General features: G+C 41.6%; 1 protein-coding gene across 4 annotated transcripts; it reads right to left on the bottom strand.

Moving 5' to 3' along the window:
• Nucleotides 1-2405: 2405 nt before the first annotated feature.
• Nucleotides 2406-14959, bottom strand: dnajb5 (DnaJ heat shock protein family (Hsp40) member B5). Of its 4 annotated transcripts, none has more exons than XM_034691054.1 (5): nucleotides 14561-14959; nucleotides 13015-13285; nucleotides 11514-12169; nucleotides 11234-11281; nucleotides 2406-4481 (listed from the first exon to the last, which is right to left on the bottom strand). In XM_034691054.1, exons 2-5 carry the CDS (start codon nucleotides 13223-13225, stop codon nucleotides 4248-4250), a joined length of 1149 nt encoding a protein of 382 aa, XP_034546945.1. In that variant the 5' UTR covers nucleotides 13226-13285; nucleotides 14561-14959; the 3' UTR covers nucleotides 2406-4247. The 4 variants fall into 4 exon arrangements, with proteins under 4 accessions (XP_034546945.1, XP_034546946.1, XP_034546947.1 ...); XM_034691055.1 differs by lacking the exon at nucleotides 11234-11281 and adding an exon at nucleotides 14015-14157 and having other exon boundaries at nucleotides 14561-14956; XM_034691056.1 differs by lacking the exon at nucleotides 11234-11281 and having other exon boundaries at nucleotides 14561-14956.
• Nucleotides 14960-18409: the final 3450 nt, after the last annotated feature.

Here is an 18409-nt window from a genome sequence, read left to right as displayed (position 1 = left end):
CTTCACCCTCTGAGCTGAAAGTGTTTCAGTTGAAGTTTAAACCCTCTGTGAACCAAACCCTACCGCCAGAAATAGCTGATACAGGTATATTGCATTAGTCACAGTTTGTTTTTACTGCAGCACATCTCAGAGCTTTCCCATGCTTCATTAATTGTCTGCTATATCCTAAACATGTGACACATACACACAAACGGAACGCATTAACAGCCGCATTGGTTTCACAGATAGACTGTAAATAAAAAGGTTTCACATGATCAGTCGCTAACACAGATCACCTGCTCTGACCACCTCCTGACCTTGGAGCAGAATGGTGTATACTTAACTAATGTTAAAATATCCTAAAATACTACAGGCTTACACAGGAAATTATTTTATTTTTATTTTTCACTGAGCACACTTCCTACCTGGGATCGCTCTAGTAGTTGAACAGATAGTTAGCCGAGGTTCTGTCTATATTTTAACAGGCTGAGGTCAAAGTCTACCTTCATTTGTTTAACCTTAACTCAAGCTGATGGAAAAAGTCCAAACTCCATGAACTCACCTTGACAATTCACAGTTTAACTTATTTTGCAAACAACCAATCATACAGGTTCCAAAATCATTTTTTAACCCTCCTGTTATGTTCGTTTCTCAGGAACAGCAATAATGTTCCTGGGTCAATTTGACCCGGGGCATATTCAATGATCCAAAAGAGCCAGAACTGAAAAAAATCCCTATAAACATTTTTAAAATCTAATTTTTAACTCCATTACTAACCATTTAAATCAATATTTGGTGGTTCAATGAGGATAACTCACTAGTTTTTCATTAAAATTAATGTAAAAACTTTTTAATGTACATTAGAAAGACCTAAATATAAATACAACAGTTTTACATGACATATATTTTTTATCTTATTTTATTTTGAATTTAGATTTTTTTTAATGAAGTGATGATGTTGATAAATTAACATGAGACACCTCTTCTGTCACATGCTGCCCAGATTTTTAGGCTGTTTTTAGCTGGTTTGGAAGGCATATATTGCCTAAAATGTGTAATGAACCATTTTAATTGTATATGTTGATTTCACCTATAAAGCCAAGCAAAGACGTTTCATACCGAAAAAATACTTTTAACATTTTTTTTTAGATTTTTGAACTTTAAAAAGGGTCAAATTGACCCGCAACATAACAGGAGGGTCCTTTTGTTGATCTTTGAGAATCAATAGCTAATCTGTTAGTTTATTCATAGGAACATTTGCATATAAGATTTGGGACTTATCAATCTCATTCAGTTCATAAAGTTGATCATCAGATGAAGTAATTCTGTGAAAGTACCAATGCAACAATTTAAAGCTCCCGTGAGAAACTTTATGCTTGTGTCTTTTGGGTACCCCTTATTGACAAATCAGTGTCTCTGACATCTTTTAAAATACGTACATGTGTACGTAGTATTTTCTGATAAAATGTTGTCAAGCTGTGGATAGAAGTTGTTCTTTTTGTCTGGTCAGACATGCAAAATTACAATATAGAAATGGTCAGTCTGGTTGTTGATGGTCTTGTTAACTTGTGTAGGTCACTAGGAGGCATCCCTAGTAAGCATTATTAAGCTTAAAGTGACTATAAGGAGTTATTAACTGGTTATGAAACAGACTAAAACTCACTCTGGGGCACACAAAAGCAAACAAGACCACCTGCATGAAGATGTAACCTTGACAAATTTGTAATACATGAAATGCTACTGTTTATATATATATATATCTATATATAGATATATATATATATAAAAGAGGAAGTCATTAACAATATGTTTTTTTCTTTTCTTTCTTATAACCTAGCATAGAATCTCGTCACTAGGTGTAGATGTGCCACAGGGTAGGTGTTAGAAAAGGGGATTAATGACTATGAATAAAATTACAATCCCGGGGGAAAGATTCTCAGAAAGCAGGGTGATTTGTCAAATAAACAAAAACAAAAACACCAATTACACATGTCCAGGATGAAATCAGAAAAGAGACACAATGTAGTATTTTGTCCACAAGGGGGCACCAAAAGTGACACATCCGTCATAAGGTCATAATATTTCACTGCTTAATTTGAACTTGCTAATTTATTACTCACTGAAAATGTTTGCCAGGAGAATGTAAACATAGACTCTTTTAGTCTGGGATCAAAATGTTTTTGTCACATAGAATCATAAATAAGTGAAGGTTATTCATTCATTAACTCAAGGTTAATAAATGTGCAACTAACTCAAAGTTTGTTTGTGTTTACAGTCCTATTAGTCTTATCCTGTCAGCAGACTTCTTCTGGGTGCCTATATCTGTGTCTGAAGCTGTTTACTGCCATGAAAGTTTAAGTAGCACTTCAAAGTCAGGCTCAGGTATCTGACAGTTCTTCAGAGACAAATCCACATGACACAAAACATTAACTTCACACATTTGGTTTATTTGTTTTCATTTCCAAAAGATCATAAATTTGTTTAAATGCACAGAAGCAGTGTCAGTCTTTCAGCAGCAGCACATGTGCATTCTGGTTTTAACCACGCTCCAGCGTCCCCTTCATCTCCGAGAGGCAGGACGCTCCCTCACTCAGAGACAAGTCATTCAAGTCTGTCCCGCCGTCTCATAGCTTCTGTCGGTGTCCTCTATGACATAAAAGTGCTTTTATCAACATTTTTGCATTCAAACATTTATCCATACATATAATATATATATGACCCTTCGGGCTGTCTGCATAAACCACACTCATACATACATCATATCATTGCTGTAAACTACAGTTGGAAGAGCTGAAGAGAGCTTTAGAGCCCCCTGCAGCTGACACACAGAAGAGCAGCTGCAATTATATAAAACCTGCTCAAACAGGGTTTCCTACTTGAAAAAACAGATGGGTGGTTGGATGTACAGATGTTACGTATGACCTATGCAGTCATCAAATCACAAACTGAGGGCTCATGAAACCTAAAAGTAGATCCTCAGAGGGTCTATTTTTGGCACTGCTAACAGTAGCACCGAGACGTTGCCTTCACATAGCACAGGAGAAAGCAGAATATACAACAGAGCTGGGTTTCCCAGAGAAATCTCAACTTTTTACCTAAGACTTTAAATTAAGGTAGATCCTCTGGGAAATCCAGTCAGTACTTGTACGGCACTTTACAGGGATGAACTGGCAAAATGCATCAGTTTTGTTAAAAATGTCTTTGCTTACATGTGTTACAACTTTCAAAGTTGTATTGCTTACTTAGAGTGGTTCACCAGATCCCAAAGGTAATGTCTAACACAGCATAGGGCATTGTAAATTGTGCATTTTTTATGGCTGGTTTTCTGTATAACAGTGTGACCTGTGTGTATGTTCACATGTGTGGTATGCCACTGGGCTAAGGCACCTTAATGTCCCTCATATGGCGAGCTAGGCTGTTCAGTGTAAAGCAGCTTCACAGCCCAGAAGAGAAAGCACCCATACAATGTGCAGATTGTATTATCCAAGCTTACACAGCTGTTAGTGTGTGATTGTCATTCCCAGATTTTCCAATGTAGCTGAGATATTATTTGGAGTGATGCAGGACTCTAAGTGCGCTATGGCAATGCACACATCTGAAAACGACTAATTTTTAGGGGACAGATCTTATTAAACAATGACCAGCCTGCAGACTTCAAGCATCACACTCAATCAGACTGAAAGCATGAGAACAGCAGGAGGAGGGGGTTATGTTAAAACCGGGGTTTGCTCTAAACAAACTGAAGCTGCTGGTACACTCAAGGATAAAATAAATAATCCTATTTGAACTTCCTTTGTAAAAGAAAAATCCTGGGAAAAAGCCTCTTTTAAAAAATATCTCAGGCTTCATCCTATCACAAAAAGACGAGGATCAGAGAGTTGGACAGAATATAAAACCACTGATAAATCCGTAAAAAACAGAGTTAAGAAAGACCATTGGGTAAAAGCCATGACTGTGCTGAGCCCATCCTCAGCACTGCTCCCCTGCACGGACGCTCGTGTGTGCGAATGTGTGTGTTTGTGTGTGTGTATAATGTGGCCTTAACTAAGATAACAACATCCTGATACTGCCATTCATGTTGGAATTCCAGCCTCATCCTCCCCCCTAGACGGCCCTACAAACACCAGTGTCTGTATAATGCTGTGCCTTCACACAGAGCATGTGGACTTAGATTCAAATAATGTAAAAAACTTCAGATGAAGGAGAGCTTGGTTTTCTTGGTTTGGGCCTTTGTAGTCTGTAGTGTGTTATGGGGCTGATGAGTCTTCTTATGACTGGGGGAGATGTTGTCTGATGATCTCTCTGGATTGAGGAGGGATCCTGTCGGGAAAGCGGACAGAAAACTCCACGATGAGGTCACCGCGCTGTGATGGGTTCTTCGGGAAAGGCAGGCCTTCCCCTCTGACTCGCTTCACCGTCCCTGGCTTGATGATGTCATGACAGGGTAATGAAATGATGCGGTTGTCCAGCGTGGGAATGCTAACTGTGCAGCCACACAACGCCTACAGGAGAGAGGAAATAGAGGGGTTAATATCTTGGAGGAAATGAAATACCAAAGCCATGAATATCTTGATGACTTACTGTTTCCATAATGGAAAATAAATCAAATTTATCTTTCCTCTGTACGTCATTCTATCAAGTCAAACCTGCACAAGATTTCTGTGTGTTCATTATGTGTTTGTCTAAGACAGAAAGACACAAGAGGTAAGCTTTCCTGGCAAGTTGTTTTGGTATCCACAACAGTACTGTGGGGTCTACTGAACAGCATTTGGAACAGGACCAGTAGGAAAACATGACTTGGCAGTGGAAAAGTTTTCCAGTCTTTGTGTGTGTGTAGGTGGAAGGGGTGTGTGTGTGTGTCAGTGTTGGATGGGCTACACATTGCACAGGGCTCTAATTTTAGCAACAGTCTCATAGCGTGGGCTAATGAAGTGAGGCAGGAATCGGCTGAGCTTGTAAATAGTTGGAGGGTTTGTCAGATTGGCTGGCAAGACAGGGAGAGAGAACACACACACACACTCACACACAAACACCCCCACACAAACCCACACTAAGCCTCACCTCCTTATCACAATGCCTCATGAATCCAGTTGGTGAAGGGAGCGCTAATCTAAACATGGGGACCTGTGGTTATCACGACTCTACAGGCTTTCCAGTGAGCATCACTTGCCAGATTTACACTAAAGAGAAATAACTATTTATATCCAAAACTCTATGAATGAACATCCTGACCAATAAAAAACTTTCTTATATGATGCATTAGTAAGCAACTGTTACAAAAGGAAGTATTAAATAAACACCATAAAACTGTGGAGAAAGGTAGAGAGTTGTCATTGATGAAATAAAACTCATCACGACTGAAAAAGTAGGCCAAAAAAGAGTAAACAAGTGACAAAACAACAAAACACAGACTTTTGATAGAGGCTTTCGACACATCCGACAGAGGCGGATCTAGACTTTTGAACTGGGGTGGCCCAACTAAGGCACTGAGTTATTTATCAAGTATTAATCAACCCTCTCTATCTCCAAAAATCATATCTACTTAGACAACTAACATTAAAATCAAAGTGTCTATGTTAGAACCCTGTGTATATTTTTAAATTTCCTTTACGCAACTAATACACCAGTATAAAATATAGAGAGACGTATTGTATTTTGCAAAACATAACCCTGAAGATGGACGTCGAAGAAGCGCAAATTATGCTGGATGCACAGTGAGGTGAACTAGTCTAGCAGCACAATTTTAAGAACTTCTCCTCTTTATTAGGCCATAATCATGCATGTTAAGATAGTGGTATACATGAGTGAATACTAGGGATGCACCGATCTGATCCTGGTATCGGATATCGGCTAGATCGGACTCAATAAGCTAGATGGGATATCAGTGACAAGAGGCCAATATATAGTGTTGATCCATATGGCAGATCTATTCATCTCAGTTCTATGCTTTTCTGAGTTTACAGCCATGTGCGTCTCCTACGTCATCAGCGCCGGCCGGTCTGTGCATTTTTGCCTGGTGGAGCATGATGGAGGATAACCATGAGGCTCTGCAGTTAAGGTGCATGTCACGCTTCTTTTGCTAACAACTCCACCGGAAACTTGCAACATGTGCAGCGGTAATGTTTCGACGGATGGCAGCCACGCTGGAAAATATAATGGAAGCCCAAAGGAGGAAGTTTACGTCAGCTGTAGCCTACTGCAAAGAAGCAAGAAACCTTCTACTAATGGGTTCAAATTATGAAAAAAACGAACAGGTTATTGGATTTAATTGTTCCAGATCCTTGAAATTAAGGGATTCCAGCCTCTGGTTTAGCACTTGGAAGCCTCTGGTTTAGCACTTGGAACCCAGGTACAAGTCAGAAAAGCCTGAAGTTGCCAAAACATGATTCTATCCTCACATTAAGGAATAGAGATTGTTAAATCAATACCAGGATCGGATCGACTAGTATTGGTATCGGCAGATACCAAGCCCAGGTATCGATACCGGTATCAGGACCTAAAAAGTAGGATTGGTGCATCCCTAGTGAATACATAGAGTGTGCTGTTTTGATTGAAAAAGCAAGACAATTCAAAACAAGTGACAAGCTGAGATGGAAGGCACCAATACTATCAAATTCTACCAATGCTACTGCTACTGAGCTCAGCTACCATACTATCAGCTACCAGGAACAGGGTGGAAAAAACAGATGGTACTAGAAAGAGCTTCACGGTTGCATCTAAACTGCACTTTGTGGATTTTGTTCAACTAAATTGAAGTCTTAACAAATCTTCAACAACCCCCTAAAAAACCCTTCAACTTATATTCTGGATTTTACGAAAATCCTCTTAGGGTCAATCTTTAAGGACCTAAAAAGAAGATGCATGTCCAAAGGCACAGCAACAAAAGACAATGTGCCACACTGAAATGTTAAGAAATCTACCAGAAGCCTCAACAACTCTGACAACGCAAATAAACAATCCTAGTTTAGGATTCAGAGGTGGCCAATCAGATTTCGACACAGCCTTTGCCAACCTCTGGACATGCAACTAACTTTGCCACACTCTCTAATAACTCCCTCATTATAGTGACTCTCAATAAGAAGAAGGTAACACTGATATAATGTGACTACTCTGACATTCTCCAACACAGTTTTCCAATAACTAGGAGTGACTCTCACAGGTTTTGTTGCTCCTTGAACAATTAGCAGTTACAGTACCTTAAAGGCGTCTTTCCACCGCAGGAACTTTACCCCTGAACTACGTGCGTTTCGACCAGAGGAACCAGGGTCTAAATTTAGTTCAGGGGTAGATAATCTCCCCCCTGAAAAGCCCCTGCTTGGTGGGTAGTACTTTTCAAAGGTCCTGGGACTTTCTGTTGAACGTAACGGTGTTTGTGGAGTTTAAACAGTTGTTGAAACACAGAGGGAGTTCCTGGAAATGCATACTAGTTTAGTTTTTTATTAAGATTTCAAAATATGATTTAATATTTTTTTTTTCTCCATACGTCACTGGCCTGATTTGCACAATCTACCAGGGACTTCAGCCCACGGTCGAAACGCAGACGACAATGGGGGCACAGGAACCTTTTAATTCCAGGAAAAGTAGTTCTGGGGGCTAAAAGACCCCGGAACTCTTGGTCAAAATGCACCTTAAGTCTCCTCAGTCATGTTTGCTGCTCTGTCCAATGCTAATAACCCCGTTGCTATCATACCTTACAATAACAGTGATAACATGCCTAAGTTTAGCAGATATAATACACATGGCTAACTAAGATATTAACCATAGTGTATGCTAACAATTGTGAAAACAAGGTTAGCTAGAAGCTGATGAAATATACTTTGGATGTGATGATGTCTCTAGAAAGCAACACAACTACAACACAAGGGGAGCATCAATGTGACATTTCTGTCAAAACCACTATTGTGATTTCATTTGACCATATCAAGTGCCAGCTAGCTGTCAGCTACCCTCAGATTCATTCCAGTCCATTTGGTAACAACTTTGGTGTTGGCTAGCTCAAAGACAGAAGAAGGAAAGATGAGAAAGAAAATGCAGTTGAAGAAGACCTTATGCTAAACAAATAAACAGCACTTTAGCCATTTGGATATACTGTATTTTGTATTTGTGTTATGCTGTGAATCTGTGCTTAGTAAAGACAAGCAGACCATCTCAAGGTAACCAGACTCTCATGATGTAACAGTTTAACCCTATAACACCAAGCGTAACATATTTGATACACCAGTTTTTAGTTTGAATGACATGATTAGGTATATTTAGAGTAGAAATTGAGATATTTATAACGTATATCGTATTTTTAGATATGCAACCTGCTGTATTATGATGATTGATGACTAGTTGAATGTTGCCATGGCTCCCTAGTAAATAATTGTCTTTTTCTCATTTAATTCCACTAATAATTGAACAATTCAGAGAAGAAATATACAATAAATTAGGTTTTTTGCTGTGTCGTAGATATAGAATATGTATGACATTGTCGTGCAATATGGAAAAAAATAATTTCTATATTTTAAATTTGTTTAGGGAAAAATTCGAAGGAAACTCAAAGTTTAATAAAAATGTTGTTTTTATATGATTTAGTTTGTTTAAAAGATAAGAAACTTTGTGCAATACATTTGCACCAAAATGCCTGATGTATCACATATGATACAAATTAAAACTCATATGAAAATTGCTATTTAATTTCTTTTTTTTATTATTTGTCAGAAGGTCCAATAAACACTCCATTTTCAAAGAATTCGAATTTTCTTATTTGATGGTTCAGGCTTTATAGGGTTAAATGCTGTATATTGACATGCTTAGCCTCTAACACCCAGCTCATTTCATAATGTGGCTAATGCTGGTTTAAGACTGCTGTAGGATTTTCTCGTCTGGTCTGGTGGCTTTTTTTTAACAAACAGGGCTGGACATTTGGACAGTCAAGACCGCTGAAGCAGAACAGCTGCTTCAGTGGACAGACAGACATTTCCAACTATGACATCAGCATCCTTACATACATTAGAAGGTGATTTAGCAAGTGACTGTGATTGAGACTCAAGCTCAACTTCTTGTTATGAACAATCCCATTCACTAACGCAAGTCTTACACACAGAGACAGGTTGCCATGACACTCGACACACACTGATGTCGATCTGAGGGCCAACTGATTGCATAAGCTTCAGCTCAGACAAGATAGCTCCAGAGACACATCTTACACACGTACGCTTAGAATCCACTGTATTTGTGTAACAGCTCTGTGGAGTTTAGTTCATTAGCTGGGGCCTTATCCTATTATCACCCATTATTTTCCATGCTTTACCCGATGCTTATGATTACAATGATAACTTTTACTGTTTTTGATACCGTGAACCCAAGTGTCCTCGAAGGACTGGAGGATTACAGTTTTGTCTTTGCCTGTACGGCATGTTCAGTATTGGAATGTATCATAATAAATATTTAAATAAACATATTGACCTTATCTCACATTGTTACATCTTCACCATGTTTGGCATGCTTTACACAGTATTTGTAACACATCAGCTGTCCTGATTCCAAGTTAAATCCCAAAACGCTTCAGTGCTAGCATGTAAACTAAACTTACAATCCCCACATAATTGACCCCGACGTACCTAGCTGGGCCTCTTTTGTTTGGCCAAATGATGTGAAAGTATAGTCAGCATATCCAGGGCTAAAAATTAAAAAAATACAAACACTACCATACTTCCTGATGATCAAATTCTTTGTGGAAATAGGGGACCTGCCTCTCTCAATTACATCAAAAATAGGGCTGTTAATTTTTCCCTCAGATCCTTACAAATACAGTTACCAAATCTGTGTCTCTCGGCATGACTGCAGTGGTTACAGGAGTTAAAGATGCACTGGCACAGAAATTACCGGCACACTGCAGAGGAATCATTAACGCCAGACTGAGCAGCCTTTAAATCCAGGTATAGGTCAGACTCAGGGAAATCAACATGTCAAATTTGCACTAAGCCCTCTAACTAATCACGACTGCTGTCACAATGAAGACATTTCAGAGCTGGAAGTTGAATCTCAACGTGACACTTTAGAGTTCAAAGCTTGGTCAAACAGGAAATGCTTCAGGCGGACACCAAAAGTGAGTAACCACTTGGCAGGGGAATCATACTGATATTAAAAGTCTTGTAACCCTCGTACTCACGTAGTCTCCCTTTTGATGGGGACTATCATGTTGTGGACTGTATCATATTATCTTCGGATACATTGCACAACATTTGTCATATCATATGTTGAAGGTTAGTGTGCAGCATGTAACTGGTGCTGTGTTTTTACTGCAGCTTCCCATCCTCAGGGAAACCAGGCCGAGGAATATGAGCTCTTATTTGCTTTGGATACTGAATCATCTGACCCACTTCCCTTATATTCCCAAGATACCCCCCAACTCCCATCCACATCTCCCCTTCTCTCCCCCACAAAGTCTTTAGCTGCATCACACTTAAGTCTCTTATCTGCTGCTGTAGGAGCAGAGGACTTACTGTAGCTGCGGGAGTTCTGCAGTGCAAACTTAATCATTGTGCAGGTTTGATCGAGCACTATCTCCTGCTTAATGTGACTTCACAAAATCTAATGTTCCCTCATTAACTGCACTGTATTCACAGTTGTTCTGTGTGCAGGCTACCATGTTTCCTGGTGAATTTCTTCTGATGAGATTTCAGCTGCGAGCCAGGCAGCTTTTAGAGAGAAACTTTTCAAAATTGGTTTGATTGGAGTACAAACAATTCCCCTGACATCTCCAACTCTTTGAGAACACCTACCATTAAGCCCGCTATGTGGAGTGCAGGCTGCCGGGTAGAAGTGCTATTAGAAACATTAAAGCATGTGTAATTCGCAGATAGAGCAGTGCCACGTTGGACCCATTGCCCTCGTAGGAGCGGCTAATTAAATGTCCTGCCAGTCACAGTAATAGCAGATTGTCACACTACAATCCATCTTTAACAGGGTGTGTTTGCAAATATGCTCGAAAGATGCATGGGTGTGTATGCCTGCATGCATGTCTATGTCTGTCTGTAACTTTCTGTGTGCCTGACTGGATGTGTGTTTCTGTATATTTATTCAGACAGTAGTGCAGAACAAGTGAGGACGATGGCTCCACGCCGGTCACACAAGGACAAGACATTCCTGCTGCCTCTCTCACACTGCGGTGGCAGAGACGCTGCTGTTCACTGATCCTGCCCTCCAGCTGCACACACACTTTCATCAAAAGGTTTTATAAAACCACACATCCAGGACCAAACCCTACCCTTAAATTACAGTCACACCTCTCCATCTCCTCCACTGTCTGACCAGGCTGAGTGACAAAAATGATACAAAAGGAGAGAAAATGTGCCACTGTTTAGATATTCATGCATAACTTTGCAGCTCTCTGAATGAATTAAATTTCTGCCCAGTATGCTTCACTGGCAATCAAATCACACAACTTCAGCAGCTTTATGTATTCATGAAAAAATAGAGAGGTGACAAAAGGAGAAGATAATGGTGAGGGAGAACAGAGAGAGATTTGATGAAAGGGTGTGACGCACCTCTTTTAGATTGATCTTGCAGTTAAATATGATATTGGAACCGTCTCTTTTGAAGTGGGCGTGTCCTTTGTCTTTAAGCACAAAGGCTATGTCAGCAGGAATGTTCTCTGGGGTTTCGTCCCCTTCCTTCGGGAAGGTGATCTTGGTCCCCTCTTTCCAGCCCTTCTTGATGATGATGTTGAGGATCTTGTCCTCTGTCCTCATGCTCCGGCCATCTGGGTTCAGCCTACGCCGGGTGATCTTCATGCGCTTCGTGCAGCCGTGGAAGATCTCCTCCAGGGAGACCTTCAGCTCATGGACCACTGGAGGGTCCTGCTGCTTCCGCCCGGTGCCCAGGCGCTCTGATGGCGCCCCTCTTCTCCTGCGCCCTTCTCCTGGGAAGCCGTTATTCATCCCGCCTGGAAAGCCAAACTGTCTCCCAAAATGAGTGAAGGGGTCATCCTCATCCACATCCATGTCCTGCTCATTGTCATGGTCGTTGTGGAAGGAGAACCCGTTGGAGCGGCCGTGGCCACGGTTGGAACCAAAGAACATATCGAAAGGGTTGGAGCCCCCAAAAAAGGAGGCGAAAGTGGCGTGGGGGTCTCCATGGAAGGTGTAGTGGTATGAGGAGCTACCAGGAGCACCAGAAGAGCTGCTTCCTCCTGTCTTCAAACCTGAGAGAGTAAAGAGAGAGAGAGAGAGAGAGAGAGAGAGAGAGAGAGAGAGAGAGAGAGAGAGAGAGAGAGAGAGAGAACGTGAGACCTTTAAGCCTTTAAGGCACATGCAAACCAAAACACCCACCATCTGAAAAACACTTTATTATGAACTCAGAATGCAGGCTCTGGACCCTGTTCAGAAGAGACCATTGGTAACAGCACAGAGAAGAGTTGAGCCCACGTGGGAGGGTAAAATCCCACAGCATCACGGATCTTCAAACAGCTCTGCCAGAGGAGGAACTCATAAAATACCAGGTCACTCCATCCAACACACTCTCACTAATACATACAAAAACGCACACACAAGCACACACCTTTCTAAAGAGACACATGCACAAAACACCCACTTATGCAAACTACAGCAGTCGCTGCTATTCATAACTCAACCACGTAATGATCTTAAGCCATCTGTCTGTCAGCTCTCTCTCTCTCCCTCACACACACACACACACACACACACACACACACACACACACACACACACACACACACACACACACAAATACTACACTAGCAGCTGAAGAAGACTATAAAGTATTAGAGCTTGTTGACACTGAAGAAAAATGGACAATCTCACACACTCGTGCACACGACCACAAACATGAGGGCATAAAAGAGACAGTTTTATTACTTCAGTGACTGCAGGCCACCACTATGATATTAGATGTTCAATCTGTGCTGAACTATTTCAATAACAACCTAACACATCATAAAGCCTGTTTGACAAGGCCTTACTAACAGAGCTAGAGCAGAGCTTTCCCACAAACACCATGCATCACATCATGACCCTCGCCCCTCCTCACCTTCCTCTCCCAGCTGATCATAGACCACCCTCTTCTTGGGGTCGCTGAGCACCTCATAGGCCTCTGCGATCTCCTTGAACTTCTCCTCAGCGTTGGCATCCTTATTCTTGTCCGGGTGGAAACGCAGGGCCATGCGCCGGTACGCCTTCTTGATCTCCTCCTCGTTGGAGCCCTTGGGGATCCCTAGAGTCTTGTAGTAGTCCTTCCCCATGTCTGCATACACGCATACAATCTCTCCCTCCTGGTCTTCGGCTCAGGCCGTGTTCAGTCACTGGTGGGCCAAAAGTTAGTGCATATTAATACATTTTATAACACGCCACTTAGACGGATGCTGACCAGAGCAACAACCTATTTCTGCCCTGGCAGAGGAGCAGGGTGCACTCATTGCTCTCTCACAGGGCGAAGTCTATTAGTGATAGATGGAGATAAAACAGGGTAGAGTGCTGGTCCCACTATCTGTTTCTATGGAGATGCTGTGCTGATGTAGAGTCAGGTGAAGTGTGGAGGAATCCCCTTCATGTGTTTTATTAGCTCAGCCTCGCAGCTATTTAGACTTGAAACAGCTTATTTCAAATACTTCTATTTAAGAAGGTTATGCTGTCATTTAATAGAACTGACGTGACAATAATTGTCTGATCCTTTACTGAAGATCTGTTATGTTTAACCTGCCGGAGGGACACACTGCCTGTCAGACAGCAGAGACCCTTCACTGTTTGACTGAGAGCACACGAGAGCCTGCTTACATCTATAACATTATCATACGCTCCTTGTGTTTGCGCTTTCAGAGCACAGATCCCTTTGTAGGAAGCCTGACAACTGTGAGTGACCATTAAGACAAAATACAGATATATCGACTATAACAACTCCATGAGATCATCCATAATATATCGAACATTTAACGCGCAATGTCAGCGCGAGAAAGCCAGGTTGAAAAACGGTACACGCGATCGGGACCACGCGAAAAAGAACAAAGAGAAAATGGAAATGAATAAATTCCTACCAGAAAGCCCAGCAGTGTCAGGGGGACATTACAACAACATGGTCCGGACCGGCTTCTCTCTCTGTCTTGTTCTGTGTCTGCTCCCCGGCACTGCTTGGTCCTTATAAATTGACGTCAGGACGCCGGGAGGATCACAGCAGGCTCTGAAATAACCAGTGACCAAACACTGAGGTGCATCTGACGTTTCAGTGGAAAACCTCGGACAACTGCCCATACAGGCAGCCATAAACCCACATATCTATCCACCACTACTACAGCTGTTATTGAGAAGGACACACCGGCTGGTTTAGAGAAAAAAACAAAACTGAAAAAAGTTAAATAAGATTTGGACGATTAATTTTTGTCTAATGTGTATTAATTAAAAATCTGGCTGAACGCTTCAAATTGGAAGCTGATCCGAGATTAATACCATCTCCATTTTACCTATCATGGTTGAAGCTTGAATTTAATTCTCCCTCCATCAATGATAATGCTTTGTATCTGCATTTTTCAATTCTGCACCAATTTCTGCTGAAAAAATGCACGAAACATGATTTTTTTTCTTACCGAGCTGCCCCAGCCTTGTGTCCACTCCTGCTCCTCCTTTCGTCGTCTAAAAAGCTGTGTGCAGTCTGGAGAGCAAACCCAGCCCTCTCCACCACCACCAGCAGCAGCAGCAAGCAAGCAACCAGGGTTCTTTGTTCAAGGTCTGTGTCCTCAAACACTCTCAGACTCCAAGAGTAACATGTAGGAGGAAGTTTTCACTGAAGATTTTGAAGTGGAAACTGGCCACAGATGCATTGCTTTAATTCTTCCTTCCTGTAGGATTCAGTGGTGTAAGCATGCAGGCATGTGAGAGGGGCTGTGGTTCACTGTGCGGGGAAACAGAGTCATATTTGGAGAGAGATAGAAAAAGAGGGAGAGAGAGAGAGTCCTGAGAGCTGACAGGAGAACAATCACCTGATAGAAAATGTGTGTATGTGCGCGTGTTCGTGCAGTCGTGCCTGCTTTGAGCTGGTATAAACACCTCTGAGTCATGTGATGACTCCATACACACACGCATTTTTATCTTCTTCTATCTTTGCAAAGATCAAGGAGTTTTTTTTATGAAACATTCAACTTTCCCACCATAAAACCTTGAAATAAATTACAACTTTAAAGCTAAAAGTGTATTGTCCCCCCCAAAATAAGTGACCCTGACCTCAACTCTGACCTCAGTGTAATGGATCGCCCTCACCCTGACCCTGCTTGGGCCCCTAATACTAAAAACCAGTAATGAGACAACCTACTCAAAAAAAATCCCCAATTTACCCCTTTTAAATGCAACTTTGACCACTTTGACCCCTAAAATCACTTTGGAACACATGCCAGGAGGAAAAGTGCTGCATTCCTGCATCCAATCTTGCTCAAGGTCTGCTCTGTGGGAAGTCAGGTACATTTAACACTTAGACACATAAGAGGGACAAATGTCTTAAACCTATAGTTCATCTTCCCTAAGGCTTGTGATAAAGATGGATCCATGTTCAGGCCCATGATGTCATTTGTCTTGCATTACTGAATATTTCTAAAAGGATATTGGAAAAAAAGTGTCAGTTCAGATAACATATGAGGCTTTAAGTACTCTGAATGTGAAGTATCAAGACCCTGGACTTGTTGGTAATTGAGACTCAATTTCCCCTTAACCTGCATTTTAAATATCCTTTCGAAGAGGAGTCCCTGAATCCTAGCACCATCATCCAGATATAAACCAACATCAAATTGTTTCCTCAATGGAAGTATCGTAAATATTCAGCAACTTTGGTTCAGCAGACAGTATTTCCTAAAGGCCAAACACTGCTCCCTGGCTTGTCCGCTGTTCTAAGTCTTGAGCAGATCAAAATGCAGCCTACCCATCTTTCTAAAAATCTCACAATCTACACCAACAGTGGAGGTCTGAGTCATTATTGTTGACTTTTACCGTTAAGTGCCCAGAAAGGTACACTCAGTGGGGCGAAGTGCCTCTGTTCTGCTGGGTCAATCAAGAGGCAGAAGGAAATAAAGAGAGAGAGAGAGAGAGAGAGAGAGAGAGAGAGAGATAAAGACTCATTAGAGCTTTGAGTCATCGCTCCCCTTCGGATTGGACCGGCGAGGAGGTGCAAGAAAAAGTGGGTGTTATCAATGGAGTGATGCCTGTCTGACACACATGCATGCACTCTCATCTACATGTACACTCTGTACACACACCACACCACAGCAGACAATGAATTGGTTATTTACTTATCTGTATAATGCTCCCTAATTTATCTTAATACCCTAAGTTACAAAGAAAAAACGTGCAGGAAGTGGAAGCTAACAGTAATGTCATAGGAAATATTGCTAGATAAGGACAAAATAAGTCCGAGTTGCTTTTGTGGAGAAAAATGTTTCTGCAGAAAAGATCTGATTGATCTGATCGATAACATTAACCTCAACCAAAAGTCCCGAATAAGTGCTTCAAATGCATTCTATGTACAGATAGTTCGGTTTTATCCATCTGTCAGGCATTATTGGAAATAAGTATGTCATTTAATCTTAGAGACCCTGGCCCTGATTGTGATTTTGCTTTCACTTTTTTTTCAAACTTTTTTGGTTCATCCATCCATCCATTTTCTTTTGCTTCATCGGAGGCAGCAGTCCAAGCAAATCAACCCAGACATCCCTTTCTCCAGTAACGTTTTCCAGCTCCTCCTGGGGGATCCTGAGGCTTTCCCAGACCAGTAGGGATGTATAATCCCTCCAGCCAGTTCTGGGTCTACCAGTTAACTTAAGAAATATGTAAAGAAGTTGCAAGGCATTGTCAACGTGGTGTGAAAACACAGGTTACAACTCTGAAAAAATGGACTGACACACTTCAACTCAGACCTCTTAAAAAGGCCAAACTGATCCTGGATGAACCAAGCAAGCTGCAAATACATTCTAAAAGCATGCAGGACAAAGTTATTCAAAAACCCCTTGTCTTCTGACTGCCATTAGCCTTTTCAACTGCTCAATGAGATATGATGTTCACTCATCCAATCCAGCATGCTTTCTGATGTCCAGTGTACACTCTGTGTACATCATGAACTGTGCCAGTGTTTGCTCTTATTCTCATTGTGCAGTGATATACCAGCCCTCATTGGCTTGATGTTCACATAAAGTCATAATTAAAGTATGAAACACAATGCAAGAATGCAGAGAAGTCAGTGTGTTGCATAGTTGTGAAGGAGAGTGCAGACATTCCTGTGTCCAGCTGAGACTGTGTAAGGGACCCTCAGCCAATGCAGCTGTCCCACACAAGCAACTGGTCATCAATGGAGTGTTATACTGGGATGGACTGAAACATGTTTATCCCATAAAAGCACTTGATTAAACAAGGATTTCAAATCTTCAGTATGTGTCCAGTGTAAACTTCTCTTCTGAATTACTGTCAGAGGTTTTTGCATTACTGGACATATTTGTGCAATTGTACTGTTTGTTTAATCTTTGTCTTAATTGCCAGTGATGACTGAGGGGAGCTGATCCACGTGCTACCCTGGTTGCTGAGTGTGCACCAAAAACAGTCAGGGAACAACTATTCCCGACCTGATGCTGGGTTTCCATGGTGACACAGGAATCTGCCAGACAGTGATGTGTCTGCCAGGAGTACTCTGTCTCAGCAGAGTGTCCTCTGAGCACGTGGATATGTATATTTGTGTATGAGGGATATTGAAAAAGGCCAAACGGTCCTATAAATATGGAGCACCACACGGCATGATCTGAGAGACGGGAGAACAGGAGGTGAATTGGATGGTGAGAGACGGCAGACGAGGGGTTCACAGGAAAAACACCCGAGGCTGTTTTCTGGTGTGAAGACGAGGCAGAAATGTGAGTCTGTACGCATCTCCCACCTCCTCTCTCCTCAGAACACCCCGTCCTTTCCACCTCCTCTCTCACTTCTACCCTTCTTGTAACCATAGAGACCACAGTTGCCTGAAGAGAGGTTTTCTCCCAGACGGACAAGGTGTCAAATGAGGATGCTTTGTACAAAGTTAGCACATAGCTTAATTTAAAGACCCCCCTCCTCTTTGCGAAACAGTCTTTGTACAAGCCGCTCTCAGCTGAGGACATGTATTGTACCTTCACTCGGATGCAAAGAACAACAAGGATGCCAATCAAACCACAAGCTTGTCAAAACACTCTTCTACAACAATGAGGCTTTAATTTCAGCTTGACCATCTGCATTGTTATGCACGGAGAATGCAGATTTCAGGCCAGTTTTGTTGCACAATGTATTCTGTACTGCTGCTTGGATCTATTTTCTCTCTGTTGCTGGTTCTTTACAGCTTAATTCATGAAGCAGTGTCCTCTTATTTGCACTCGCATGACATGTCCATGTAGTATCTATTCCTCTCCCTTCTCCCAGGTACTCTGAGTACCTCA

The sequence above is a fragment of the Notolabrus celidotus genome, chromosome 9 (assembly GCF_009762535.1).
Source record: "Notolabrus celidotus isolate fNotCel1 chromosome 9, fNotCel1.pri, whole genome shotgun sequence".
NCBI lineage: Eukaryota > Metazoa > Chordata > Actinopteri > Labriformes > Labridae > Notolabrus > Notolabrus celidotus.
Note: the sequence above shows the minus strand (reverse complement) of the source record. Positions and strands in the feature narration are given on the sequence as shown.